The following is a 25,781-nucleotide window of genomic DNA, read 5'->3' as shown; positions in this document are numbered from 1 at the left end:
AATTTTTTATCAAATGCAGGATAGCATCTGCGCTTATTTTTTTGCCTTGCGATAAGCAAGGGAGTTGCAACCGGGTACTAGACTTTTCTCCTATAAACATAATTGTTCGCAAAATGTCTGATGTGAAAATGTTTTTACGTAATTCAACTTGCTTTGTAATAAATTCAAATTCAATCAACTATCCAGCACATCTGGTGTATAGGTGACGCTTATGTCGGAGACGACAAAGACTCTTGGTTCGAAACTGACCGGGATCTGTTTTTTTTTTTCAAACTAGAAAATGTCTGCTGTACTATCGGCCGTCTGTTTATCCTCCCTGGCTTAGTTCGCCTTTGCACCAACTCTTTTTGAAGACTGAGCTTTCCTCTATTTTTCTGAATGTCATTAGTGGGAGTAACATGGTGACTTTTTTGCGGAATTTCTGTTGGGATTTTTGAAAAAAAAAAAAGTTTTTGCAATAATAATTGTTTTCCTTTTTTTAAATCAGACTGTCTGAGAAAAATGGAAAATATACTTCTTTTGCCATGTTGTGTATGTGCGCTATCGAATTGATGAAAAGTACCCCTTCGCTTCTGTATTAAGATTATGGTGAACGCATTAATCTTACGAGTTGGATTTATGAGTTTCATAAAAACGATTTTAAACTGAAACATGACCGCAGTCGTCTACAATGTCGATATTTGTTTTTGACTATTTCAATGGTAAAATTTGATTGTCGATTTTTTCTGTTTGTAGTGAAACTAAAAGCGAATTTGACTTTTTATAGCGTGAAAGAGCGGTCGAACGGACGTCGGAAAGCCCTGGAACAGAACCTTGAGCTGTTCCAGTTTCATCAGGACGCAGACGAGGAAGAGATGTGGTTGGACGAGAGCAGCCAGATCATGATGCAGCCAGTGGTTGCACGTGACCTCCTATCGGTCATTGAGCTGCAGAAGAAACAGAAGGCGTTTGAGCAGAAGATAAACACGCACGAAACGTTCATCAAAGATATTTTGAAACGAGGCAAGAGTCTGCTGAAAATTCCAAACAGTTTTGGAGTGCAACAGCGAATGGAAATTCTTCCGAAGAAATTGGAGGACCTCAAAAGCTGTTCTTCGGAGCGTTTAGAACGCCTGCAAGAGGCCTTAGAGACACAACAGTATTACACAGACGCCAACGACATTGAATCTTGGATGAAAGAAAAGTACCCACTGGTATCGAACGACAATTACGGGCAGGATGCTATGAGTGCGACCAACCTCTTTGATGCTCATAAGAAATTAAACGAACAGATAGCCGAGTTTGCCACTGATGTCTCGAAGTTACGAGAAGACGCAGATCGATTGAAGAAAACGGAGTTGGCGCTACAACCAATGAGTGGAGGAGTTGAGTCGGGTGTGGCCGATGAGTTTATCGAAGAGGAGGTGTACATTCCTGTCGAAATCGAAGATCGTGAAATGATCGCCAGGGAAATTGATCACACAGACACCGAGGTTCGCGAGATCCCCCGCGTCGCAACATTGCGAGAATACAAAGACAAAAGTGGATTTATAATTAAAGCAGGGACACAGTATGATCTTCAGGACAGCTCGGATGAACTTTTCTGGGTCGTCAAAGATTCAAAAACAGGACGTGAAATGACTTTGCCCAAAAATCTTCTGAGAGATAACGGAACAAGACATGAAGAAGTGCATGTGAGCAAAGTCCACACCGTACACGAGGAAGTTGCGGTAAAGAGAATCCAAAAACGAAAACAAAAGGTCAAACGAAGGAAAACATTGAAGACTGGAATATCTCCGATGCTTGGTGAAAAGGTAACCAAGAGCTCTCGTTTTGACGCTGAAAACATTCAGCTGCGTCAACAAACGATCGAGAGTACGTATAATCAACTTCAAAAGTTGTCCTCCGCGAGGTTGCAGATGTTGCATGATTTTGCAGATTTGTTCAATTTCTTTGTCGGAGCCGAAGAGTTGCTAACATGGATCGACATAAAAGATAGATGGATCCGTTCAGAGTTGAATCAGAAGAAAGATTCACCGGACTCATTGCGACATGTTTTGGAAACCTTTTTGACAGAATTGGTAGCTAACGAACCAAGAGTTGCTAGGATACTAGCCGAGGGCGAGAAAGTAGCGCGTGGTTCAGTCGGAGCATCTAACAAGCGAAAGATTTCAGGAATGACCTCAAACATTCAAGCAAAGTGGGGAGCTTTGAAGAAATTGAAGCTGGAAAAAGAGAAGATTTTAGCTGGTGCGGCTGGACTCAATGCATTTGAAGCTGATATGGAAGGAGCGATAGACATGGCAAAGGACACAATTGCGTTGCTGGAATCTGGAATTGCTGCAAGCAAGAATCCAGATGCAGCTTCGGCAGGACTTTTGAAGCATAAATTGTCACCCGAGGATGTGCAAGCTCAAATTAACAAACTGAATAAAACGATTAAACCTTTAGACGAAAGGATAAACAAGCTAATTGTTCTTGGAAACTCTCTTGCATCAACCAATCCTGGTCAGGCTGCGTTGGTCAAAAAGAAAGTGGCTGAACTCCAAGCTGTGCGAGACAATCTTCAAAGGCTACTAGACGAAAGGCTTGGGCAGCTAGAGCGAGAAAAGAAATTATGTCAGTTCAAAAAGGACTGCGAATCTCAAATTAGTTGGGCTGACAAAGCAAGGGATATCATGTCCTACCGTGAACAGCCAAGTGACCTTGAAACTGTGTCTGACGCTCTTGCAGAACATGACACCTTGAAAGACGAAATCGATTTTCGTGTGCCTGTTATTGAAGAGCTTATCAAGGAATCGGAGGCACTGAAGCCCATGGCTGGAAATGATCGCGATTTTGGTCAGTTGGGGCAAAAAGTGACGCAGCTTCCAATTCAACTTAAAAATGAATGGGTTGGCCGCGACAAGTTTTTGAAAGACTGCAAAAATGCGGCTCAGTTTTACAGAGAAGCTGACGGTGTTGAGGCGCAATTAGGAGCTCAGTTGGCCCTTTTGTCATCCGATAATTTAGGAAAATCGGCAGACGAAGTCGAATCGTTGCTGAACCAACTGAACACTCAGAAAGATAAAATTCATTTGTTGGACGATAAGACAAAAAATTTGGACACTAAGGCTGCCAAGATGACACGTGATCGAAACGTGGCCTCGAACAAGGTGAACGAAAAGCTTAAAGAGGTTAAAAGTCTGAGAGATAAAACCATAAAGGCTTATAACGAGAGAGATAGGAGTCTACAGGATAGTTTGGACTACCAGACTCTTTTGAGGGACGTCTCTGAAATGGACGACTGGATGCTGGAGCGACTTGCGATAGCGCAGGATCCAGCGTTCAAAGAAATGGTGAACCTGGATAAGAAGCAGAAAATTATATCAAATCTGGAGTCTGAGCTGGAAAAACGTCATACTGATCTGAACGAAATTGCCGAACGTGGCAAGCATTTAATGAACCAACAACACTATGCTTCTCCGGAAATCAGACAAGCTCTGCTCAATTTGGCAAAACGCTGGAAAGATTTGAAATTAGCGGTCGAAAATGCAGGCGGAACTATTGGATTGTCGCATAAACAGAAAGTGCTAAGAGATGATATCAAGCATCGAAATGAACGTTTAGCGGAGCTCGAAGATGAAATTGTAGCAGAAAATCTAGGCAATAGTTTGAACGAGGCAAAAGATTTGCTCAAGGAAAACCAAGTAATCGAGGAGGAAATTCAGGATGGTTGTGATGATGCTAATGGTAAGCTGCTACGAGAAGTCGATACTTTGATCCAGAAAGGCCATCACGACCCTGACGGTATTCGAAAAATGCTCTCGGATTATGCAGACTCTGTGAAGAACCTTCAACGCCGAGGAGGTGAAAAGAATCTGAAATTGAAAGATTCAGTTGAATTTTTCCAGTGGAAAGAGGATGCGCTTTCGCAGAAAGAGTGGTTCCAGGAAAGGATGGACGAAGCGGAGAGCACGCATTTTGGATCCCACTTGGACGCCACAGCGAATCTTTTGACAAGACATCAGGCTCTGGACCAAGAGCTCTCAGACAGAGAATCCTTTGTAAAAGAATTACTTTTAGGGGCTCAGAAGATGATCATGGCCAATCATTGGGCAAAAGAGCAAATTGAGTCGATAGGAGACGAAATTACATTTCTTTGGAACACAATAAACGCAGCTTGCGTGGACAGAATGTCAAATTTACAGTCTGTTCTGCAATACCATAGATTACTAATGTCACTTGAAGATGCTCTAGAGTGGGTAGATGAAAGACTGTCTCAATATCATTCACGCCGAGATCTAATCAGTTCGCATCCTGATAAACTAGACGAAAGGAAAACTGCAAATGCCTTGTCAAATCATAAGACAGACGAGGTTGCAGTATCCAGATATTGTACTACTTTGAACGATTTAGACGAAAGTTGCAACGAGTTTGTTGAAACTGAACATCCTCTCTGTGAAAGTATTAAAGCTAAACAGAACGAATTGGGAGATCAATTGGAGAATCTGACAGACGAATTGAAAACTGGTGGAAAATACTTCGAAGCGTGTCAGATGGCGGCTGAGTTTCAAGTAGAGTCAACGGAGCTCTGCGATTGGTTCGTTGAAGCGGCACATAAGGCTCAGAGCTCGGATTTTGGGAAAGATTTCGAATCCTTTGAGAAGGTCAAGATTGATTTCAACAAGCTGAAAGAAGCAGTTGACATGCATAAGAGCAATCAGTTGCGAAATTGCGAGCAGCTGTGTTCTAAAATTTCTCGGACTTGGACCGGCGATGATTTCAGCTGGGTGGAGGAAAAGCTTGATGACCTTAACAGTATGATGAATGACCTTGAAGTAATGGTCTCAGAACGTGAAGATATGATGGAATCAGCAGGAGAGCTCCATAAATTCAATCTAGATGTAGTGGAAGCTTTAAGTCAGATTCAAGAAAAGCAGAACGCAATTCCAACCGCACCATTGGCAAACCCAACGTTGCAGGGTGTTCAGAAACTGCTTAGGAACCACGAGAGCTTTGAGACCGGCTTGGTTGCGTTAGAGGCGCAATTGCATGCGCTAGTTGAGGAATCGGATCGATTGAGTCAAGTTTACCCTGGTGAAAATGAAGAAAGTTTATTGGAAAGTAAGAATATAATGGTCAATGCTTGGCAGAACTTGAAGCGAGACTCAGCCAAAAGGAAACAGAATTTGTTGCTGACTCTTGAATTCCAGAAATATAAATCAGCCGCGAAGGATTTGATTGACTGGATGTCAGAGCAGAAACGAGTAGTGTCGGCGATCAAAGACTCAACACCTAGTGCGGATTCGATGAATGATTTACAGGAGTCGTTGAATGGGGTAAAAAGTGGACTGAAGAATAAAGAGGAGGATTTTAAGACTTTGGTGGACAGAAGTGACAGAATGATCACAAGCGAAGAAATCTATCCAGTGGATGAGGTATGCCAGAAGTTTTCAGTTTTCTTACTTTTCAATTTGAATTTGCTGGATGAATGAACTTTTGGTTTTTGAATTTTATTGACTGTGGGCCATATTTAAATCAGATTTTCAAAATGAGTTTTTTATGAGTGAGAGTATGCTTCTTTAACTGTGCCCTTGCCTGAGAAATAAAGAGTAAATGAACGCTCAAGAAGCCTCAAGTTTTTAAAAATATATATCGTTTGAAAATGAATGTCGTAAATAAGTGTCCTTGAAAAGATCTGCTGTGTAACAAGTTCAGGCAGTCAGAATTTTCTTGAAGAGGCTGCTGCTTTGCAGTAAGATCAGAATGTTTAACGATTGATTTTTACTTTCAGGTTTTTACAGACGAGCAGGTAAATTAAGTTCATCTTTAGAAATAGGACATATTTAGAGTTCACTTTTAAGACATCACTCGTGAGGTGTCCGTGGTTGAATTTGCCCAACAAGAAGCATTGTCTGATAATTTAACAAAATTTGTCAGAAATTTGTTTTTAAAACGGTCTTCAAGAGGTTGACCGAAGTCGAATTTTGAAACGCTCAAATTTCTAAGACAAGTTTTTTGTTTAAAATTTGAATAATTTTGATTGATGTGTAGATCGACCAGGTGCTCAATACAGTGTTAAGCGGGAAATCTGCATTGGAAGACGAAACTGGTTATCTGGACGCGTCAATCACGCATCAGACTCAATTCTTCGCTTTCCTCTCTAAATACAAGAACCTCAAGCAACTGATGATGAACGAGACTCAAATATTGAACTCAAGAAACAGTCGCAAAGTGTCCCTTCATGACCCTAGAGGCAGTGTGCGTGAGCAGGAAGCCTTAGAAAATAAGATCAGCAAAGAACAAGTTTTGCTGGACGATATCAGAAAAGTTGCCCAGGAGCTGGAAATGTCTGGACATCCAAAAGTGAAGGAAGTCAATGCTCTGGTATCAGAACTGGAAAGTACCAGGTATCAAGTTCTGGCCAAATGTCAAGCCAGACGTGCTTTGCTGGACGCTACTGTAGACTACATGGATTTCAACATGCGAGCAGCTGAAGAGGAATCTTGGCTGAAAGAGAAACAAATTTTAGCTGACAACGATGACTACAAAAAAGCAGAGACGTTTGAACAGAAAATCAAAGTGTTACAGAAGCATCAAGCTCTTGAGTCTGAAATTGAAAACGGGAAGGATCGGTTTGGAATTTTAAAAACGGATGCTCAGAAGGTTATCTACCCTGGACCGTACGCTAAAGATTGTAAATCTACCGTCAACAAGTTGGAAGTGCTTTGGAGGAAGCTCCTGGAGTCTCTGAACCAGAAGAACTCGGTTCTGTCTGAAGCGCGAGAGGTGGTGAAATTTTTCAATGAATGCGACGAATCTGAAAAGTGGCTGAAGCAAAAAGAGGTGCTGCTTAAAATGAGAGATCTTGGAGATGATTATGAGCAATGTTTGTTTATTTTGGACAAATTGAATAAACCTTCGCCTGACGAAATCACGCCACAGAAACTTAAAGAACTGAATAAGTTAGCGGATAGTATTGTAGTGAAGGGTCAACTTGATCCTCAAGCAGTGCGTGAGAGAAAAAATGAAATTAACGACAGGTACCAGAAGGTCAACAGAGATATGAAAACGTACACGGATGAGTTGAAAAAGTCATTAGAAGTACACAAGTTTATCCGTGACAGTAACGATTTGAATGATTTGATAGCAGAACGTACTTCAGTGGCTAAAAGCGACGATGTTGGAGATTCTTTAGACTACGCCCAAAAGCTACTTAATAGACATGAGCTGGTACAAAAAACGACGATCCCAGAATTAAGTTCAAAAATGGAGAATTTAAAAGCAGAGGGCCTTGAGTTGAGCCACCGTCAACCGGCACGTGAACAAGAAGTGTTCGAAGCCCTGCAAAAAGCCAACTCTAATTGGGCTGTTTTGAATGATGTCACAGCACAGCGTCAGAAGAACCTTAAAAACTCTGTAGATTGCTTCACATTTTTGCATAATTGTGCGTTACGAAACAAATGGGCGATGGAATTAATAGACTCTATGCATAACAGAGTTTTGCCTAAAAATTTGAAGGAAGCTGACAACAATTTCCAAAGTCATGAAAGTTTGAATAAGGAAATTGGAAACAGTGGAAAAGACGTTGAAGTGTTGTTACAGAGTGGTAAGGAACTGAGTTCGAAGGTACCTAGAAACGCAGACAAAATATCTCAAGCTAGTTCAGAAGTCCGAGACATTATGCATAAATTGAATGATGTGTGGGGTAAGACAGCGAAAGAACTGCATGATGACATTGCCTATCAACAATTTTTGAAAGAAGCTGCAGATTGTGATATGGCGATAACAAACTGCGAACTGATTTTCAATACTTCGAACGTGGGCGATTCTTTATCAGCCGTTGAATCGCTGCTATCAAAATACCAGTCTCGAGTTTCAGCATACGGGGAAGTTAAAAGCCAGACAAACGAGTGTATCAAAAAGGGCGAAGAGATTGTCGAAAATGGTAACTACCTGTCACCGAGAATTGAATCAAGAATGGAAGAGTTGAAAAACAAGCTTCGCTCAAGTGGAGAAAGTTGTTCTAGACGTAAAGATAGACTCAATGTTTCTAAAGAAGTCCAGTTGTTCTTGCAGAAAACAAGGAAACTACTGCTTTGGGTTGCCGATCAAGACAAAAAGGCCCTAGACGAAAATTTCAGAGATCCCACCAATCTGTTGCACAAAATCGAGTTGCATTCAACGTTTGAAAGTGGAATTAAGCAACATGGAAAGCAAGTGGACGACTTGAAGAATACAGGAGAGCGTCTTTTGGCAGAAAGTTTCAAGCCAAATGAAGGCATTCTTAGTGACGAGGAAAATCTAAAATTGGAAATTGAAGCAAAAATAAGAGAGCTGCTAGAAGAATGGCAAATGTTGCTCGACCACAGTGGGGACAAAAAGTCTAAACTTCGTGAGGCACTGCAAGCCGTCGAGTTCAATAGATTGGCTGAAAACGTTGAGCAATTCGCAGATGAGTGCGAGAAAGATTTCGAAAGCAATGATTTCGGAGATAATCTGAGAAGCGTGAAACGTGTAACAGCTAAACATGAAAAAATGAAGGATAAGTTGCATGAAAAGTCGGATAATGTTGCGGTACTTTTGGACATGATGGAAAGCTTAAATGTTTCGACAACTTGTCCAACTACCGCCATGCAGCAAAGACTTGACGATATTGTCCAGCGTTACGACAATCTGACACAAGGAGCGAAACGCCGCGACGATCAATTGGAATCCAGTCTGATAGTCCAGACTTTCATTGAAAAACTAAACGCACATATAAAATGGACTGATCAGAAAATGCTGGAAACCCAGTTTGATTTTGATTGGACGAAAGATAATTCGACTAATTTGATCGATTCAATGTTGGTCGCTAGTGAAAATTTGGACAAAGAACTCGAGAACAGTCAGGAAACACTAACAAACTTAGAAACGGAATCTCAGATTCTTGCAAATCACCACCCGGTACACCGAAATACGCTTCGACAGTCATTTGGAAGTTACAAAGTTAAGTTCGACCGACTGAAACAAGCCAGTGGGGACAAAACGAACGTACTTCGGATTGTGCAGACGGCGTTCAAGCTGCTAACCAGAACTGGTGAGACTAGAAACTGGCTGGCTCAGAAAGAGAAGTTTTTGCGTGATATTGATAGCCAGAGGTTTGTGAGAGATGAGCAGTCGTGTCAGAATGTTCTAGACCAAGTGGTCCATTTTGAGACTGAGATGAAGAACCAACGAGCAAACTTGTCTCAGACAGAGGAAGATATTTCAGAAGTGGAAAAGTCCGAAATTCTGCCAAATAAGGAAATGTAAGGAAATTTTCTGCAAAATCTAAAATTTCCAAAGAATATTTCAGTGGGCGTGAATTGTTCAATCGAGTTTTTCTTGTTCAATTTTGTACTATCCCCGTGTGATTCTTCAAACTGTAATGAACTTTGTTCAGGTTTTTAAACTTGAGAGTGCGACCGTAAGTCTCATATCGTCGATGTTTCCTTCCGAATGCAGTCTGCAAATATGTACAAAAGTGTCCCTATTGTTAAAAGCAGCATGTACCCTTAATGCATTAAAGCGAAAACTATGATACATGTTCGTTAACGTCAACAGTTGTTATTGTTGTTTTTAGCCCATATGTCAACAGTTTGACCTCAGTTAATACTGTAAACGAAATACTTAGTTGAATTGCCAAATTTTTGAACACTCGAAAACATCTCCTTGATGTTGAACACTTTGAAGCTAAAAAAGAACACATGTATCCCTTATTTTGTTAGTGTCACTAAAAAGCTTGATAGAAGTAATCACTGTATCAATTTAAGCGCATGAAATGTGAGGGTTTGAAACTGGGGGAGAACTTCATCTATAACCCTAATTTTGTTTCAGTTTGCGAGAAAGACTAGAAGAGCTCTACGCTTACTTCGACAAAGTTCAGTCCTTGTATGCTAAGCGTGTGGTGATTCTGACAACTCAACTCAATCAGTTCCTCTTTTTAGTCGAGGTATGATAATCACATTATAGCTCACTATCCTGTTTAGTTGGTTACACAAGCGTAGCGAAGTGTATTATTAAGAAGATTTTTTTCCTAACCTGAGTCGCAAATAAAAGTTCTCATTTGGTGGCTTTTTTGTTTATTTCAATTTAATCATATTTAAGCCTATTTAAGCATATGCAATTTAACAACAAATTTTGCTGCTTTATTTTTGGCTAGTGTAAGGTGCTTTTCAAAAAAAAACAGGCATAATGAAAGTGAATGGGTTTCGTTGTTTTTTTTTTGTTTTTTTTTGGCAAAGCTTCGGAACATTTTTGCACTTTTCGCAGAAATTTCAAATTTTCTCAAAAACTATTGTACCAATTTTCAAAAACAAGAAACCAATGGAAAAACCGGCTGCTCTTCAATGTGCCTGCATATTTCGCCTGTCTCTTTTCATTTTACCGCACGTTCTAGGCCTTCGAAATTTTCAGTAGAGTGATTTTTAACCTATTTGTGAATTTTTCTTTTTTTTCATGTATTAAATACACAAGTCTGAGATGAGGGTTTCAATCAAAAGAACAAATTATGGGAATTTCCTTTTTCAAAGTGGTTCTTCCTTAATTTCCGAAGAAACAACTTATGGCCTCGAACAAGCCCAATTTGTTATTTTGACATTTTGTTAATTTTTAAAACTTTTTGACCTTTCTCAAAAATACTGTCAAATCGGAGATTAAGGATAAAGTGAAACAGTGGAATATGCCAGTCTTCGCTGCGCGTGCAGTTATGCCCTGCGTTTTGAACAAAATGTGGCCTTAGAGAAGTGCAATTTTTGAATTTTTAACTGTTTTTGGAAACTTATTTTTTTTGCATTAACTAACCTGCTGATTCTGAGGTTGATAGTTCATTCAAACTAACATGGTGCTTAGATTTTTCTGGCGCAATATGATTTTTTGAAGAAAAGCTGAAATGAACTTGGGAAAAATCCATTTTTTGAAATTTTTACCGGTTTTTTTATAGAAATTTCGTCACTTTTCTTGAAACTCCTACGTTTGATATCAAGGGTTCAATCTAGGTTTGGACGTCTTCGCCGCATAAAATCTTTTCTCATGCTTTGGTAAAGAAAAATTTATAGATGCAGGATTTTGGTATTTTTAGTCGTTTTTGCAATCGTTTTCACTTTTTTTCCGAAAACTACCCCGCCACATCTGAAAAAGAGACGTCAAATGAAGGAGTGCGTAGCGTTTTTCTCTTTTAGATAAGCGGCTTATCATCTACTTATGCATAAAATCACTAGGATTTTGCGTAAAATCCATTTTTTGAAAATAAAGTATTTTCGTAATCAATACAATATATGATTACACTAGCCATCAGCTTAGTGTATTATTACGAACCTTTTCTAACCTAACTCGCAAGTAAAAGTGTTGATTAAAAATGATCACTTATTTGGAAATTTCACTGTAGCATTAGAAGTTGCATATCATCTTTTCTCTGCTTTTCTTGTGTTTGATGCCAATAAGCGTCCGTGGCTGAGTGGTTAGTGTGTGGGACTCTTAATCTCTGGGTCGCAGGTTTGAATCTCATTAAAATTATTAAAACAGGTGGATCCAGCATTAGCTGGGCCACTATTTTGTTTGAGAGCGACCGTGGCGCAGATGCGAGGACGTGAGACACCTAACTAACGGGCCGGAGATTCAAATCCGGAACATTGAAAAACTTTTTTTTCGAATTTTTGCTGCGTAGCATTGGCAATTTGATAGAAACTGTAGCTGCTTTTTTGATAGCTAGTGTTAGTAAAATTAAAAGCGGACTTGGAGCAGATGTGAGTACGCGATACCTCTTATGTCACTAAAATTTATTTCTCAAGGTGTATTCTTATTCTTTTCATTATTGCCTGTTTAGAGCTTTTTTGGTATTTTTCTCGCTTGTTTGCGAGCGCAGCTTCGCCTCTGTGTAATTTTTCAAATTGATTTTTCACGAGAACGTTTACCCAATGTGTTTGAAATTTTTTGAAAAATTATTGGGAAAATTATAGAAAAAATATATTTAGAATTTATTGATTGCATCTCATTTTACGACTGAATAAGCTTCACATGATGTATCAGTCGACTGCTTCTGACGGCTGTGATACCTCAATTAAAGCGGAACAAAACGCACCCGAATACGATTTTCCTTCTCGCTTTCGTTCGGTCGGAAGAAATTACCGTCTTTTGAATAGTTTTAGTAAAGTTATACTTCCCTATAGGTTGAAGAAAGTATGGACGAGTTGGATAAAGCAAAGGACGTGTGCAGAAATGATGACTACGGACATGACGTGGAGAGTGTAGAGATTCTTGTGGGGGATTTCAGAGGAAAGGAGAAAGAAATGATTAGTCTGGAGACAAGCTGTGATCATTTGGTGCAAACGGTGAGTGGAATCAAACTGATATTAATTTGTGCGCAATCTAAGGACGAGGGTTTTACCATCCTGAAATCTGGGTAGGAAAAAAGATGCTGTAAAATGATTTGTGACATGTTTAAGAGTCGATGAATATAGTTCAGACTTTTATAATGGCGCTGATGATTTTCTTTTTTCGTTTTTTTTTAAGGAGAAGTTTTAAAAATTGTTCGGACTACAGATCCAGTTTTCTCAAATTGGGTTAATTTTATCAAAAAAGTGTCTATCATAAGTTGTTCTAGAAATTCAAAGAGCTTGAAGGTCATCTTTTTTTATTCGAAAGTTTAGATTTTTTCAAAAAAATAGTCAATATTTTCTGTTCATTTGCGTTCATTGACTCTTTTTCAATGGTTTGTTGGCTGTTTTCATTGATTGGTTTTCAAGTTGGGACAAAATATAAGGGTTTAACTGACTTGTTTACTTCAGCAATCGAAATCTGTTTTATTCAAGTTTAAGAAATTATCATGTAATGCAGGCCATGAGCTCAACTCTGTCGGTTTTAGGGAATGAATTTGGCTTCGGAACCTGGAACACTTCCTGAACTCACAGCTAAAAGCGGAGAATTGAAAGCATCGTGCCAGGAGTTGAAAGCTCTGCGGGAAGCGAGAGCGGCCGCTTTGGAAGGGGCTCGCCTTGTACACAAGTTGAATCGAGATATCGAAGATTGTCGAGCTTCAATTCAGGACAAACAAGCAGAATTGTCGAATGAGCACGACATCGATGAATACGAATCGCTCCAACTCATGTACGACAAACAAGAAGACCTTGAAAAAGAAATTGAAAATTTGAATGAGCGAGTGAACAAATTGCAAAGCAATGGAGAAAATCTGGTGGAAAGGTATGGCAATGATGATCATGTGAATGGGAAAGTGAACGAACTGAAAGCCGAGTGGACAAAATTGAAGTCGATGTCCGGAATGCAGAATGATAAATTGAAAAGGCTTGAAAATGTGAAGGAGTTCTATGACATGTTTGCGGAAGTCATGTGAGTTTCTTCTGTGTTTATTTTCGATGTGTAAATTTTCGGCGAATTTTTCGCAAATATAGTTTTGAGACGCAGCATCGTATAATGCTTTTTTGATATAATTATTTCTAAGACTGGTCTCATGCCTATGAACGTTTTGTATCCCCAGCGTTGTAAAGGTTGATGAAAAGCTGACTGATTCGTGATTTAAGGCAATGGATTAACGAAACCATAACGACCATGAACAGCGACGACCTTCCGAGAGACGTTCCTGGAGCAACTCTGAAGGTCAAGCAGCATGACTTGCTCAAACAGAACATCCGATCTAAAGATGCCGATGTGAAAGCTCTTTGGGCCAAAGGACAACAGCTGATTGAGACAGGCGTGAGTGTTCAGGAAGACATTCACGAGAAGCGATGCAGAGTACAAGACGGATACAAAGTTGTGGAGAATACTTGGAAACAGAGAAGTGATCTCTACAAAATAAATCTGGACTTGCAGGAGTTCCTGGCTGATGTAGAGAATTTGGACTCCTGGATCCAGAAGAAAACACCAGAAGTATCCAGCAAGAATTGCGGTGTAAGTGCTACAGAGAAATGGAACAGTGAGCGCAATTTTTGAACATTGTTATGGGGAAATCTGTTTGGCAAATTCCAAAAAACCATAGCATTATGTCAAGGTTTTGATAGTTTGAAAGTTTATTTGAGCAGAAGTTAATGTCCATGATCTATAACGGATGTATAGTGAGATTTTTAACTCATCAGTGCATCTGTTTGAACTGAAGATAACCGAGTTGAAGACACTGATCTACATGCGTTTTTTTTTCAAGAAAAAGTGCACGCTTAAATTTGATTTTTCGCGGTTTGAATTTAAATCTTAGTTAAATTCTTTTCAAGGCATTTTGCTAAATGGAAGGCGAATTGCGTTTTCGAGTGTTAAAATGAAAATTGTACAAGAAAACTTTTGTGTCTTTAAGCTTCGAAAATAGATTTAGTTTCATAGAATTCCCTGTTGAGGTACAAGTGTGATAGAAGGGTCCCGCTATAAACCAAGTGTGAGAGAGGGGTCCCCAATCACACTATTTTGAGCGAAAACAGCCATTATCTAATCAATATGCGCCGTCGGTGGTTTCAAAACTTTTTCTCTAACGTAATTAACCTGCCTCATTGGCGCTAACTTATTCCATACTTAAGTTGAAAGTACGCAAATTGAACATTTTTGAGGCACTTTGTTTACATAAGGGACCCGGTTGGTTTCTTGGGACCCCTCTATCACACTTGTACCACTGTTGATTGTTACGCCAGCGAGCAGCTATTGTTTTTATTATGAAGCTTTTTTTGTTTTTCTTACCTAATTCGCAAATAAGTGTTGACTTGTGTGCCTTTTTGCTATAATCACAAGCTGAGTGGTTAGTGAGTGAGACTCATAATTTCGAAGTCGCAGTAGGTCGTTGGTTCCAGAAGTCGCCGAATTTTAACTAATTCGAGGCTTATTTTTTCTTTGTCTTATTGCATCTTTTTGTCGTGTTGTCGCTAGTGTTTGCGAAGCGCAGCTTCGCCTGTCTTAAAATTAAGCTTTTGATCCAGTTCTCGAAATGGGTTAATTTTTCATCAAAAAAGGGTTCAAAATGCTCTAAACAAATATCACAAGGTTTTGTCACTTCTCGAGTGCCTTGACATTTTTCCATCTGTATGTTGACTATGATTTCTTTATTAGACTCATCGGTACTTCTGTTTTAGAATGACCTGATCGAAGTTGAAGATCTTCTGAAGAAGCAGAAGGAGCTCGAGGAACTGATAGATGCCCAGAAGGAAAAAATAGAAGCCATTAACAGAAAAACCAAGGTAGGAGCTCGTTGCAGTAACCAGGAATTGCTCTGATTGAACTCTAATCGTAAACTTAAAAGAATACCTCTAGTTTTGTAAATGATAAGTTCGTCGTATTTTTTGACCGATTGACCTCTTCTTTAGATTGAGCATCTGACTATCAGCTAGTCTTAATATTATTCGTAAGCGCTATTTTATATACGCAACATTATAGAAATACTAGCAAGGCGATGTTTAGACCGAAAGGTAGCTTCAAAATCAAAAACCTGTTCAAGCCTGAAACGTATCAAGGAACGAAATATTATAGTTACTTTTTTTTAGCTCGAAAGTGGTCTAGCAGACTGGAAAGAAAGAGAAGAAGAAAGAGCAAGAGACGAACACCGTCGAAAGCTGCAAGCATCGATTCGCAAACGAGAAACTACTCGAATCACTGATGAACGCCACCGACGCAATCGCGAGCAGCGTAGACGAACACAGGAAATTGCTTTTTCTCCCGAAAAAATCATAACTAAAGCCGTAGAATCTGAAGCTATATCTAGTTTGGAGTCAGCATCGGAAGCACAGAAGGCTTCGTCGTTTAATTCAAATTCGAATCAAGACAAGAAATTTGTATCACCATTTTTGACTGATTACAACATGAGTGCGGAAGCGGCACAGCCGTTGTCAAGTGCAAGCGGCATGAACTTTGAATCCGGGTTGTCAAAAAGTACGGGCGAAAATGAATCGGGAGCATTCTCTTCGAATCCTATTCCGGTTCCGAAAGCACCGATTATAAGACAAGGTTTGCGGTTTTTCTAGTAATTATCAGTTGTTTCGATGTTATTTAAGGTGCGCGAGAAGCTGAAAAGACTTGACCGCTAATCTGCAGTTGATAGTTTGCAGGGGGTTGAAAATTACCGGGGGTTGAACATTTTTTGAACTGAAATAGCATTTTTCATTGCGGGGGGCTCAAAATTATCCGGGGGTTCCGCGAAGTTGGGTGAATTCTAGTACATTGAAAAGTGAAATCCAGCTAAAAAAAAGTTCAAATTAAAAATTGGATTTAATCCAAGTGACAATGGTTTTTCGTGGGGAAAAAAAAAACAATTTCTTTGGAGCTGGGAGTTTTTTCTGAAACTGGGTGTAAAATTGATGGCATATAAATTCCGGTGGGGTCCATTCAGACCCCTCAAATGTCTACGAAGACGTCGATTTTTGTTGCGGGGGTCCCGGCAATTAAGTACTGCATAGTACTGCTCTCTCTAGTTTAATTAATTTGAAATTTTAAGGCATCAGATTGAGGGTAACTTCTTCGGTTAATCGATCGAGATCGATAACAAGGAATGGTGAGTACAGTCCTCGAGAATCACTGTACATTCCAAGTCATTCCCTATGTTGCTAGAATCTAATCATTCCATGTAGATGTAGTCCTGTAAACATTTTCTACGGTGAATTGAAACTCTTTGCACATTTAAAAGTCGAATGCAGTAGATGCTGTTGCGTATTTAATTGAACTACATAAAACAGTGGCCTAAGTTTGATCTCTTAAATTGCTAGCCAGTCGGCGATACATGAAGAACTCATTCAGAAGCAAATTTTAGGATAAAAATGAATTTGTATTGGGTTTAATAAATCTGTAGTATGGTTTAGCGTCGTCTCTGAGCAAACAGACGAGCAAGTTGCACAATGCTTCGAACCCATCTAGTGGCGCTGCTAGTCCCAGAAGGTCGATGAGCGGAAACAATGCAGCAGATGGGACAAATGTGTCCTCTTCTCAAGGGGGATCAACCAGTCCCAGTATCAAAACTTCCTTCTCGCCCCCTCTCTCTCCTATGAGGTCACCTCGTGGAAGTTACTCGATGCAGTCCCCGCAGCTGGAGGTGACTTTAGTTTAAATATAAATAGCTGAAGTTCCAGTCATAACTTTGAAGCAGTGTTCTATTTAATAACTAGTCGACGAAAACTCAACCCCCCTCTCAGGGATTCGACCCCCTGAAAAAAGTTTGAAGGGGAGTGCGCGCCGAAAAAACGTGAATTTTCTGTCAAAGTTTTTCAAAAAGTTTCGGTCAAAATTTTCCAAAAAACGGCATTTTTGACCTGTTTTTTTAAAAAAAAATAAAATACGCGGAAATCAAGTTGATCGACCTAAAAAAGTTTAAGAATCCACCCCTGTCAACAGGTAAAAAAAAAGTATCATTTTAACATATTTTTTTTTCTTCAATTTTTTAAACTTTGTAATTACGGTTGCCATTAGCAAGCGTTATCAAATCAGAATGTAGACTCTTTTCGGGTTTAACAAAATCAGTTGAATCAATTGCTGCTGACATGCTCAATTTCATGAAAAATCAAACTCATCTGGGTGCAATGTTTATTACTGGGAACTTTTTCAGAAGTATTTGATTTTTTGTCGGCTTAATGGATTTCGTCCCATTTTCTGTCGGCGTACTTGACGGATGTATTATTTTTTTTGATAATTTTTCTAACTTGCTTGCTTCATAATAAATTCAAGTAACAGGCATGGACCAAATTTCTTAAACAAAAAGTTGTGGCCCTCGGAAAAGTCAAAATTTTTGATTTTTTGAAATTTTTAATGGGTCTTACTGTCCCAAAACTGAGTTTTTTGGTTCAAGCAGAACGACCTGATGTAAAAAGTGACCCCAAATAATCAACCAAACCTACTTTATACTTAATAATTGTTTTTTGTTACCTTTTTTGAAACCTTTGACTTTTCTCGAAAACTAGCCTCTGTAATCTGAGTTTTTGCGTTCAATCGAAAACAAGTTATCTTAATCTCTTATGTATAAGCGGCTACTCCCAAAAGTTTTTCACAAATAAAGCTATGAATTTCGGAAAAGTAAAGTTTTGATTCATTGACCGTTTTTTGGAAGTTTTTTGATTTTTCTCGAAAACTACCCTGCCAATTTTTAGATTAAGCAGGCAATCAAGAATTACGGTGTGCTAAATCTTATCTGTTAACGCGGCTACAATTGTTTTTTTTTTTGCAGTAAAAAGTTATTGATTTCAGAAGGACCCGATTTTTTTTGTTTTTGACCGTTTGTAGAATGGTTCTTGACTTTTATAAACTACCCTGACAAATCATGAGATGAAGGGTTCAATCGAATGAACCGGTTGCGTGGATTTTTTATGTAGAAGCGGCGTCATCTTAATTTTTTGCACGAAAATTGTTGTTTTTTGGGAAAATTTCAATATCGCATAAATATTCACCCTTCTCTTTTATTTTATTAGAGAAACAACTAAGGTTTGAGACAAAATCGAATTTTTGAAATCACCCATTTGATTACACATCAGTATAACAAAGTTATCAACACACCTACATCAAGCTTTAGCTGGACCCCTAGTTATCTTTTATCGAACAAAAAAATTTTGTTCTTGTTTTATCATTTTTGATTTTTGTTCTATTTCTTCATGTTTTGTTTTAATTTTCGTTTAATTTTTATCGCAAATGGTGCGAAGCTCCGCTTCGCCTGTGTTCAAAACGTCTTCTTATTTTTTTTGTAGAAAGGGTGATTGAATTATAAAAAAGATGCACGATTGAGTGGTGTATTAGAATTAGATATGGAGGTCAGCCTCAGTCAAGTTCAGTCTGCAAGATGAAGAAATGCAGTTTAGTTTTTTTTGTTACTGAGACAATTTTTTGATACTTTTAAGAATCCAAATCACAGATAATAGGGAAAGCTCGTGTGTGTCTTGTGGAATCGTACTAAATCAGATTTGATTCACGATTTGTCAGATACATTTTCTTTCCGACTTCTAGTGTATTGATACTATCAGATTACTAAATCAGATTTGATTCACGATTTGTCAGATTCATTTTCATTCCGACTTCTCGTGTATTGTTACTATCAGCATTTTTCTACACGATTGCAGGAAAGCGAGGTGGTAAGCGAGTGTCTGCAGTTCGAATTCCAACTGCGCTCTAGCTTTCACGAGGTGTCTCCAATACAGGAGTCATTCTATGACTCAACGTATTGGCCATTTGGCCAGGTAACATGCGACTCTTCATTGCTCGCTTGCTTGTCGGCAAAACCAAATTTGGTTTTTGAAATATTCCAGCGCGTGAAATTTTTCTTCTATTGAATTAGTGTGTCATATATTTGAGTAAAGAAAAAATAAGTCTGGGTTTTAGACATGTACAATTACGAGTATTAAAACTAAGTACTAGACTTTTTCCTTGCACAACTGGGATTACAGGATGCATTTCTTCGGATTCCCAGCTGATTTGACCTGTTCACTAACAGACAAAATTTGAGTTTTTAAGACGATTTATCCACAAGGGAAAGGACCAACATGCGAGCTGTGCAGCTCATCACGGCTCAATAAAAAAAAACGGCGAACAGCTGTTGTGCCCCTGTTCAAGAAGTACATGCCTTTTTTGGTTATTTTTTTGGCTGGGTAATATTGCCTCATTCTCAAGTAACGAGCACGGGTCATGGTGGGCCTCGAACATTTGACCTTTCGATTGAGAGGCGGAGACGTAACCACTTCACCACCGCTCCCCTAAATATATTTAAATACATCCTAAATAACCCCTCAATTTGAAATTTGTTTTATCTTGGTTCTAGATCTATCAACTTATTCAGCTAAAATTGTTTCGACCTGTTTTATATCGGCTTAATTTCCTCACGTTTGCAGGGCAGAAACAAATGTTGGTAGATTTTCATTCTGAAATAATAAAAAAAATTTCTAAAAAGTTTTTATAGCTCAATTTTTATGACATCATTTTTTCGGCTGAATAAGCTTTCGCCCTTATATTGTCGCTTAATTAACTATTTGTTTTTTTTAAATCCATTTTCTTGGCAGGCTTTACCAAATTGAATTTCATACGACGCGAATCGTGATGTGAGTTTTTTAGTTATCTTTTTAAGGAAAAATTTCCATTTTTTTCAACTCAGTAACCATTGTTTTTTTATCTGTTCGAAATTTTCTTCTAGATTCTGTTCTTTCCACGGATGTCATATGTGAGTAAATAGCACATTCTTAATTGGGTCAATCAGGCCAGACCAAATTTGCGCAAGAAATTGCGTATAATTATTATTTAATTTTAAGGGTATTGACTTTTTCCCTCGTGCCTCACATGTCAGTCCAGGCTGTGCTGCTTTAAAATCAGTTCGTATAAAAGTAAGGGGCACGCAAGAAACTTAATTCATTGTCGAAATTAATTCTTCGTGCTAACATCGAAAACTTCACAACCAACTACTTGAGGAAATAAACGCTTTCTAAGAAGAAGCTGAAACTAGTTTAAAATATGCGCATCTTTTTCGTGCTGTTTTAATGGAGATAAAATATTTCAGGGCCAGGCAAAGATCGAACAAACGCAGATGTCAATGAAGCAGGCGTTTTCGACTCATCGAATGAAGAACATAGAAGCGTCGAACCAGGGAGAATCTAATCTTGTGTCGCCCCAAGAAGTCAATCAAAATAACCAGCAGCCGGTTGATGCCAATAATGTGCACAGAACTCCGTCACAGAATTCGGTTAGTGCAATACTTTTACTTGAACAGAAACGTGCAGTCGATCGGAGTGGTGCTTGATTTCCTTCAGCTCGAAAATTTTTCCGATGAAGCTGAAGTGAGACACTGAATTCTATTTAATTATTAATTTTCTGCAGAATAGAAAAATAGTCGGAAATAACTACATACCATACCTAGACATAATCAGCTACGTTCGTTTACATAGATATGTAAGCTAGAAATACCTTGTGTTTTAGGGGAACAGTTACGCCAGCATCAACTCTGCGTGGTCAACTGCCCGCTTCACAGACGCCAACACTGACTCTAGCTCCTCCCTCTCTCCCTCGTTCACAGGGATGGTGGAACGGAAAGCAGTTATGCAGTCGGGATCCCGCAAGGCCACAATGCGCAACTGGAAGACACTCTACTGTGTTGTGGTATCACACTCAATCAAGTTCTACAAGGACGAGCACGCGTTCAGAAATGTTAATAGACAATTTCATTCTTTAAGATACAATTCCAATTCTTTCAAAAAATAACGAATATTAAAAAGTGATGTTTTTTTAAAAAAACTTTTAAGAAATATGCTAATCGATATTTTCATTCAGTGTAAAATAACAAATTGATTTTCAAGTTTATAGGTCTTGATGATTTGTTTCTCAGGATAAAGCCTCAGAAGCTGTACACGATTAAATTTGGTTTTTCACGGTTTGACTCATGATTTCTTTCGCTTCATTTCCACTATCCAGCAGCAAAAGTGAAAAGGTCACGAAAAACGTGAATGGCTTCTAGTTTCAAAAATGGACCTTAATTTCCTAAACTCTCAGTGCAATCAAAAAATTATCCATTGATTCAGTTTTCTCTTAATAGGAGAGCTTAACGAAAAACGTGTCAATCATAAACAGTATTTGAAATGATATATATGCACTTTTTGAGTTCGATTGAAATTCATTTCATGAAGTTTCCGAGATTTGACGCTTCTTAATGGTTTTTTCAAAAAAACAATTTTGAAACTGGACAAGAATTGAAGTTCTCTAGCTGTTATTAGGTGCTGTCGGGTTATCTTGCTTCAAAATTTGACCTCAAATCTTTTAAGTTTTCGAGATATGACGTTTTTTAAGATTTTTTCAAAGTTTTTCAAATAACCTAAATATAAAAAACTAGACAAAAGTTGAATTTCTCCGCTGTATATAGTGAGGTGCTGTCGGGGTACTCTCAGGCGCTGCAAATCTTGCATCTTATTTTGATTCCCAAATCTTTTACGCTGGTGTTCCGAGATTTGACATTCATTTGTATGATTTTTTTAGAAACTTTCAGAAAGTTCAGATTTGAAAAATTCCACGAAGTTCGAAATTGTCAACCCTGTTGTTAATCTTGCCGCCAAAGATGACTGCTCAAATATTTTTTGTTTCCGAGATATGACGTTTGTATTGAAACTTGAATTTTAAAATAAACGTTTCTAAATTTGAAATTCCCAACTCTTCGGGGGTTCTCTGGGTACTCTCAGAAGTTGCAGATCTTGACTCCAAGTTTGACATTGGAAAATTTTAAGATCCTAAATGATTTCCAAGTTCGAAATACTCAACACTATGGCGAGTGTTAATTTCAAATAAATACTTTCATCTTTTAAATTGTCGACTTTTTGTTCGGGTTATGTCAGGTTACTACCTGCAGATGCATATATGGCCTCTCATCCGAATTTTATTGCTCACATTTTTTCATGGAACTCACAGTTAAATTACGACAAAAGAATCTGATATTCAAAAATAATTACGCTGGATTATGAATCCCATTTGAATGGGGTTAGATGATTTTGCAATAGAATTTGTTTTTGTCGGCCATATTATGGTTTCGCTTACGAAGATCTGAAACTCAGTGGTTTTGGAGATTTGACCATTTTAGTTTAAAAAGTTTAAGTTGAAATTTTTTTATCGTTCAAATTTTGAAATTAAAAGCGTTGTTGGATTCCAATGTCTTTTTTACGGTTGCATTCATTTCGCTGTTATTTTCCATATTCACTAATCTGTTTGAAGCACCGGAGGTACGTTACGCGCTAGTTCCATTTAATGTTTTTTTTTTCTCGTATATAAAGATGCTTAACGGAGCTCTGTTGTATAAAAAGCAAGTATTGATTTGTAACAAAAAAATTTATCAAGTGTAAAGAGTTTTAGTTGATTTTTTTACCCGTTCATATTTCTCTGCGTATCTCCATAAATCAATGAAAATAATTTAACACTGTTATTATCCAGGGTGAAACCTGCAGCAGTTTGATATCACTTGAAAACGCCATCTGCGAAGAGGCAGTGGACTACCACAAGAAGAAACATACATTGCGACTTATCACCAAAGACGGCGGCGAGTACTTATTCGACTGCAAAAATGAAACCAATGCCAGGAACCTAATGCACGCGATAAATGAAGAGGCGGATCGAATTTCAGCAATGAAGTCTAACTACAACCAGACCCATTCGTCCACGGTGATGTCAGGTTATGGATCCCTTGAAAGACCGAATATTCCTCCGCCTCAGCCGCCCAGTAGTCTAGGAGCTACATTGGAACCTATCTCATCATCGAGTGGCCTTAGAGTGCAAACATCTCCTATATCTTCTCAAAGTAAGTGTCTGTTATAGGAAAAGTTCTGAAAAGAATATATATTTAGAAGGGAGTGGTCTGAGACGAGAGTGCTCAGAGACAGGGGCGGATCTAGGATACATAATCTGCCCTTTCTTCGAAAGTCGGAACAAAAAAGAGAGAATCCTTGTTGCGGAAATCCCCTTACAGTTCACAAAATACACAGTTTGGCCTCGTAATGTGTTTGTTTTAATCCAGTTTTTTTTTAAAATTTTTTTTCTTGTTTTGTTTTTATCCAAATTTTTTGTATTCTGCCCAAAATAACACAGCGCATCAGTTACTTATTATCAAATTCAGGGGCGGATCTAGGATTTTCTTGGGCACTTAAGCCCGTTTTTGGGCACTTAAGAAAAATTTTAGGGTCGGTCGGCCAAAAATGGAGTTCTGAAAAAGTATCAAAGGCGGGACCCCCCCCCCTAAATCCGCCCCTGCTCAGAGACGTCCGAAAACAGGCATAATTTGCCTAACGACGATCTCCCAGACTGGATTCTTCAAGTGATCATATATATAATTTATATCAATCCTTGTCAACCTATACTGGGAACAATTTATTAATGTTGTTTCTTGGTTTTTATGTGTCTGCCAAGGTCCAATTGACAAAACCGGTTTCTGACTTTTCAATTAACTCAAACTGGGTAGCAAAACTATTGGTTCTGGTCTCAAATCAATTCTCCAATTTGACCTGTTTGACAGCTTTGATTTGATTGCACCTGAAAATGGGTAGGAGTTATTGCATACTCTTTTGATCACTGAATGAAAATTGTTAACCAAACTGATTGTTAGGTAATCTTGATTCTAGATTGAAGAGTTTCCTGTTAGAAGTAGAAGCTAACGAAAAAATGGTCGCTTAGAACGTCTGCTTAGTTTAAGTTTTGGATGAGCGGTAATTCTCTCTTTGGTTGCCGCAGCAATAAATTTTGACAAGCATTTTGTTCTGAATCTAGTTTTCAGCTTATAATGCGATTTGGCAAAATAAGTTTCTGCTGTTGACTATACTTTTAAGAGTAATGAACGTATAGGTCTTGCCGATTTTTTTTCAGAAAAAAGTCCTAAAATGTGTCTCTAATAACTACAGATGTGCATTCATACGTACAGTGCTGATTTAAATTAACCGGACAAAACGCGGTAAACTTGAAATTTAAAACGCGTTTTTCTCAAATTAGGTTGAGTTTAGGAGAAAACTTATGAAGACAAAACTTGCTTAAAATTTTAGCAGAATTAATAGGGTGTAATTTGTTTCGCGAAGTTCGGGCCCAAAAGCTTACCCCAAAAATGGGTCATTTTGGCTTTTCTTATTTAATCAAAATTTACGCCAAAAATACCCAGTCGATCACAGACATAATTAGATCAAAATGAGCCCCTTACGTAGCCCAACAAACTTTAAAAAGGATATATTCTCCAAAACCTTGTATAAGTTAATTTATTTTGTTTGATAGACAAAAAAGGTCGTTTTTACTATATGAAATACCAACTATTTATTTAAAAACTATTTTTAAACGGTTTGCAAATTTTTTTTGGAGAATATACCCTTCTTAAAGTTTGTTGGGCTACGTGAAGTGCTCATTTTGATCCAATTATGTCTGTGATCGACTGGGTATTTTTGGCGTAATTTTTGATTAACTAAGAAAAGCCAAAATGACCCAATTTTGGGGTAAACTTTTGGGCCTGAATTTTACAAAAACAAATTACATCATATTAATTCATCTGAAATTCTGAGCAAGTTTTGTCTTATTAAGTTTTCACCTAAACTCAACCCAATTTGAGAAAAACGAGTTTTAAATTTCAAGTTTAGCTCGTTTTGTCCGGTTAATTTAAATCAGCACTGTATTGATGCATTTATGAATGCACTTAGGTATATATGCACTTTTTGAGTTCAATTGAAACTCATTTGCTGAAAGTGCCGTAAATAGCACTCTCCAAAAACGAACCGGGAAATGGCGCGAAAAAGCGTGAACGATTTATGATTTCTAGTTTCGGAAGTGGAATTTTAATTTTAGATTTCCAGCGGAATAAAAACTTTACCTATTGATCCAGTTTTCTCTAGCTGGGTTCATGTTATCCAAAAAGCGCCAATCATAAATTGTTCTAGAAATTCAAAGAGCTTAAAGGGTATCTAATATATTTTTTTTGAAATTCGAATGTTGAAATTTTTTAAAGAAAATCGTTTTTTTTTTCATGTTTACTTGCGTTCATTACTCTTGTTTATCCAATCTTCGATTGGCTATGTTTTCTGTGCTGATGAAACAATTTCATGTTGTCTTCTTAACATTGCATGTTTTTTTTATAGAAAAGGTTTTTCAGTGTTCAAGCGGAGCTCAATTGTCGCTCTACTGAAACAAAACGGAGAGCTAGTCGATTCTAATTTTGAAGTTCTCAGTGGAGTATATATTACAAATTAATTTAAAAGGCTTCTTTTTTTGTAATAAAAGTATACATTTACAATCATGTATTGTCATTTTAATTTTATTATTGTTCCGACGTTCCAAGAAATTGATAGATTAGTTGTGCGGTATTTTTCTCCGCACAAATTTTAATTCTCTTATTAACAGCTTTTTCCGAATTTTTAAAC

The 25,781-nt window shown here is 38.1% G+C and overlaps 1 protein-coding gene across 6 annotated transcripts in view; it reads left to right on the top strand.

Annotated features, from left to right (window-relative positions):
• Positions 1-25,781, top strand: part of LOC134841424 (spectrin beta chain, non-erythrocytic 1-like) — a 46,328-nt gene that overhangs the window by 17,495 nt on the left and 3,052 nt on the right. For 3 of the 6 annotated variants that reach the window (XM_063857404.1, XM_063857403.1, XM_063857398.1), the window contains exons 7-21: positions 767-5,399; positions 5,756-5,773; positions 6,016-9,251; positions 9,386-9,409; positions 9,820-9,934; positions 12,150-12,311; positions 12,845-13,326; positions 13,518-13,884; positions 15,045-15,149; positions 15,453-15,912; positions 16,400-16,456; positions 16,761-16,990; positions 20,423-20,605; positions 20,839-21,066; positions 22,831-23,194. In XM_063857404.1, coding sequence (XP_063713474.1) covers positions 767-5,399; positions 5,756-5,773; positions 6,016-9,251; positions 9,386-9,409; positions 9,820-9,934; positions 12,150-12,311; positions 12,845-13,326; positions 13,518-13,884; positions 15,045-15,149; positions 15,453-15,912; positions 16,400-16,456; positions 16,761-16,990; positions 20,423-20,605; positions 20,839-21,066; positions 22,831-23,194 — 10,664 coding nt within the window. The remainder of the gene's footprint in view (positions 1-766; positions 5,400-5,755; positions 5,774-6,015; positions 9,252-9,385; positions 9,410-9,819; positions 9,935-12,149; positions 12,312-12,844; positions 13,327-13,517; positions 13,885-15,044; positions 15,150-15,452; positions 15,913-16,399; positions 16,457-16,760; positions 16,991-20,422; positions 20,606-20,838; positions 21,067-22,830; positions 23,195-25,781) is intronic. The other 3 variants (XM_063857399.1, XM_063857401.1, XM_063857402.1) reach the window with 3 other exon arrangements.

Source organism: Symsagittifera roscoffensis, chromosome 3 (genome assembly GCF_963678635.1).
Source record: "Symsagittifera roscoffensis chromosome 3, txSymRosc1.1, whole genome shotgun sequence".
Taxonomy (NCBI): Eukaryota; Metazoa; Xenacoelomorpha; order Acoela; family Convolutidae; genus Symsagittifera; species Symsagittifera roscoffensis.
This window is presented reverse-complemented; position numbering and strand designations above follow the sequence as displayed.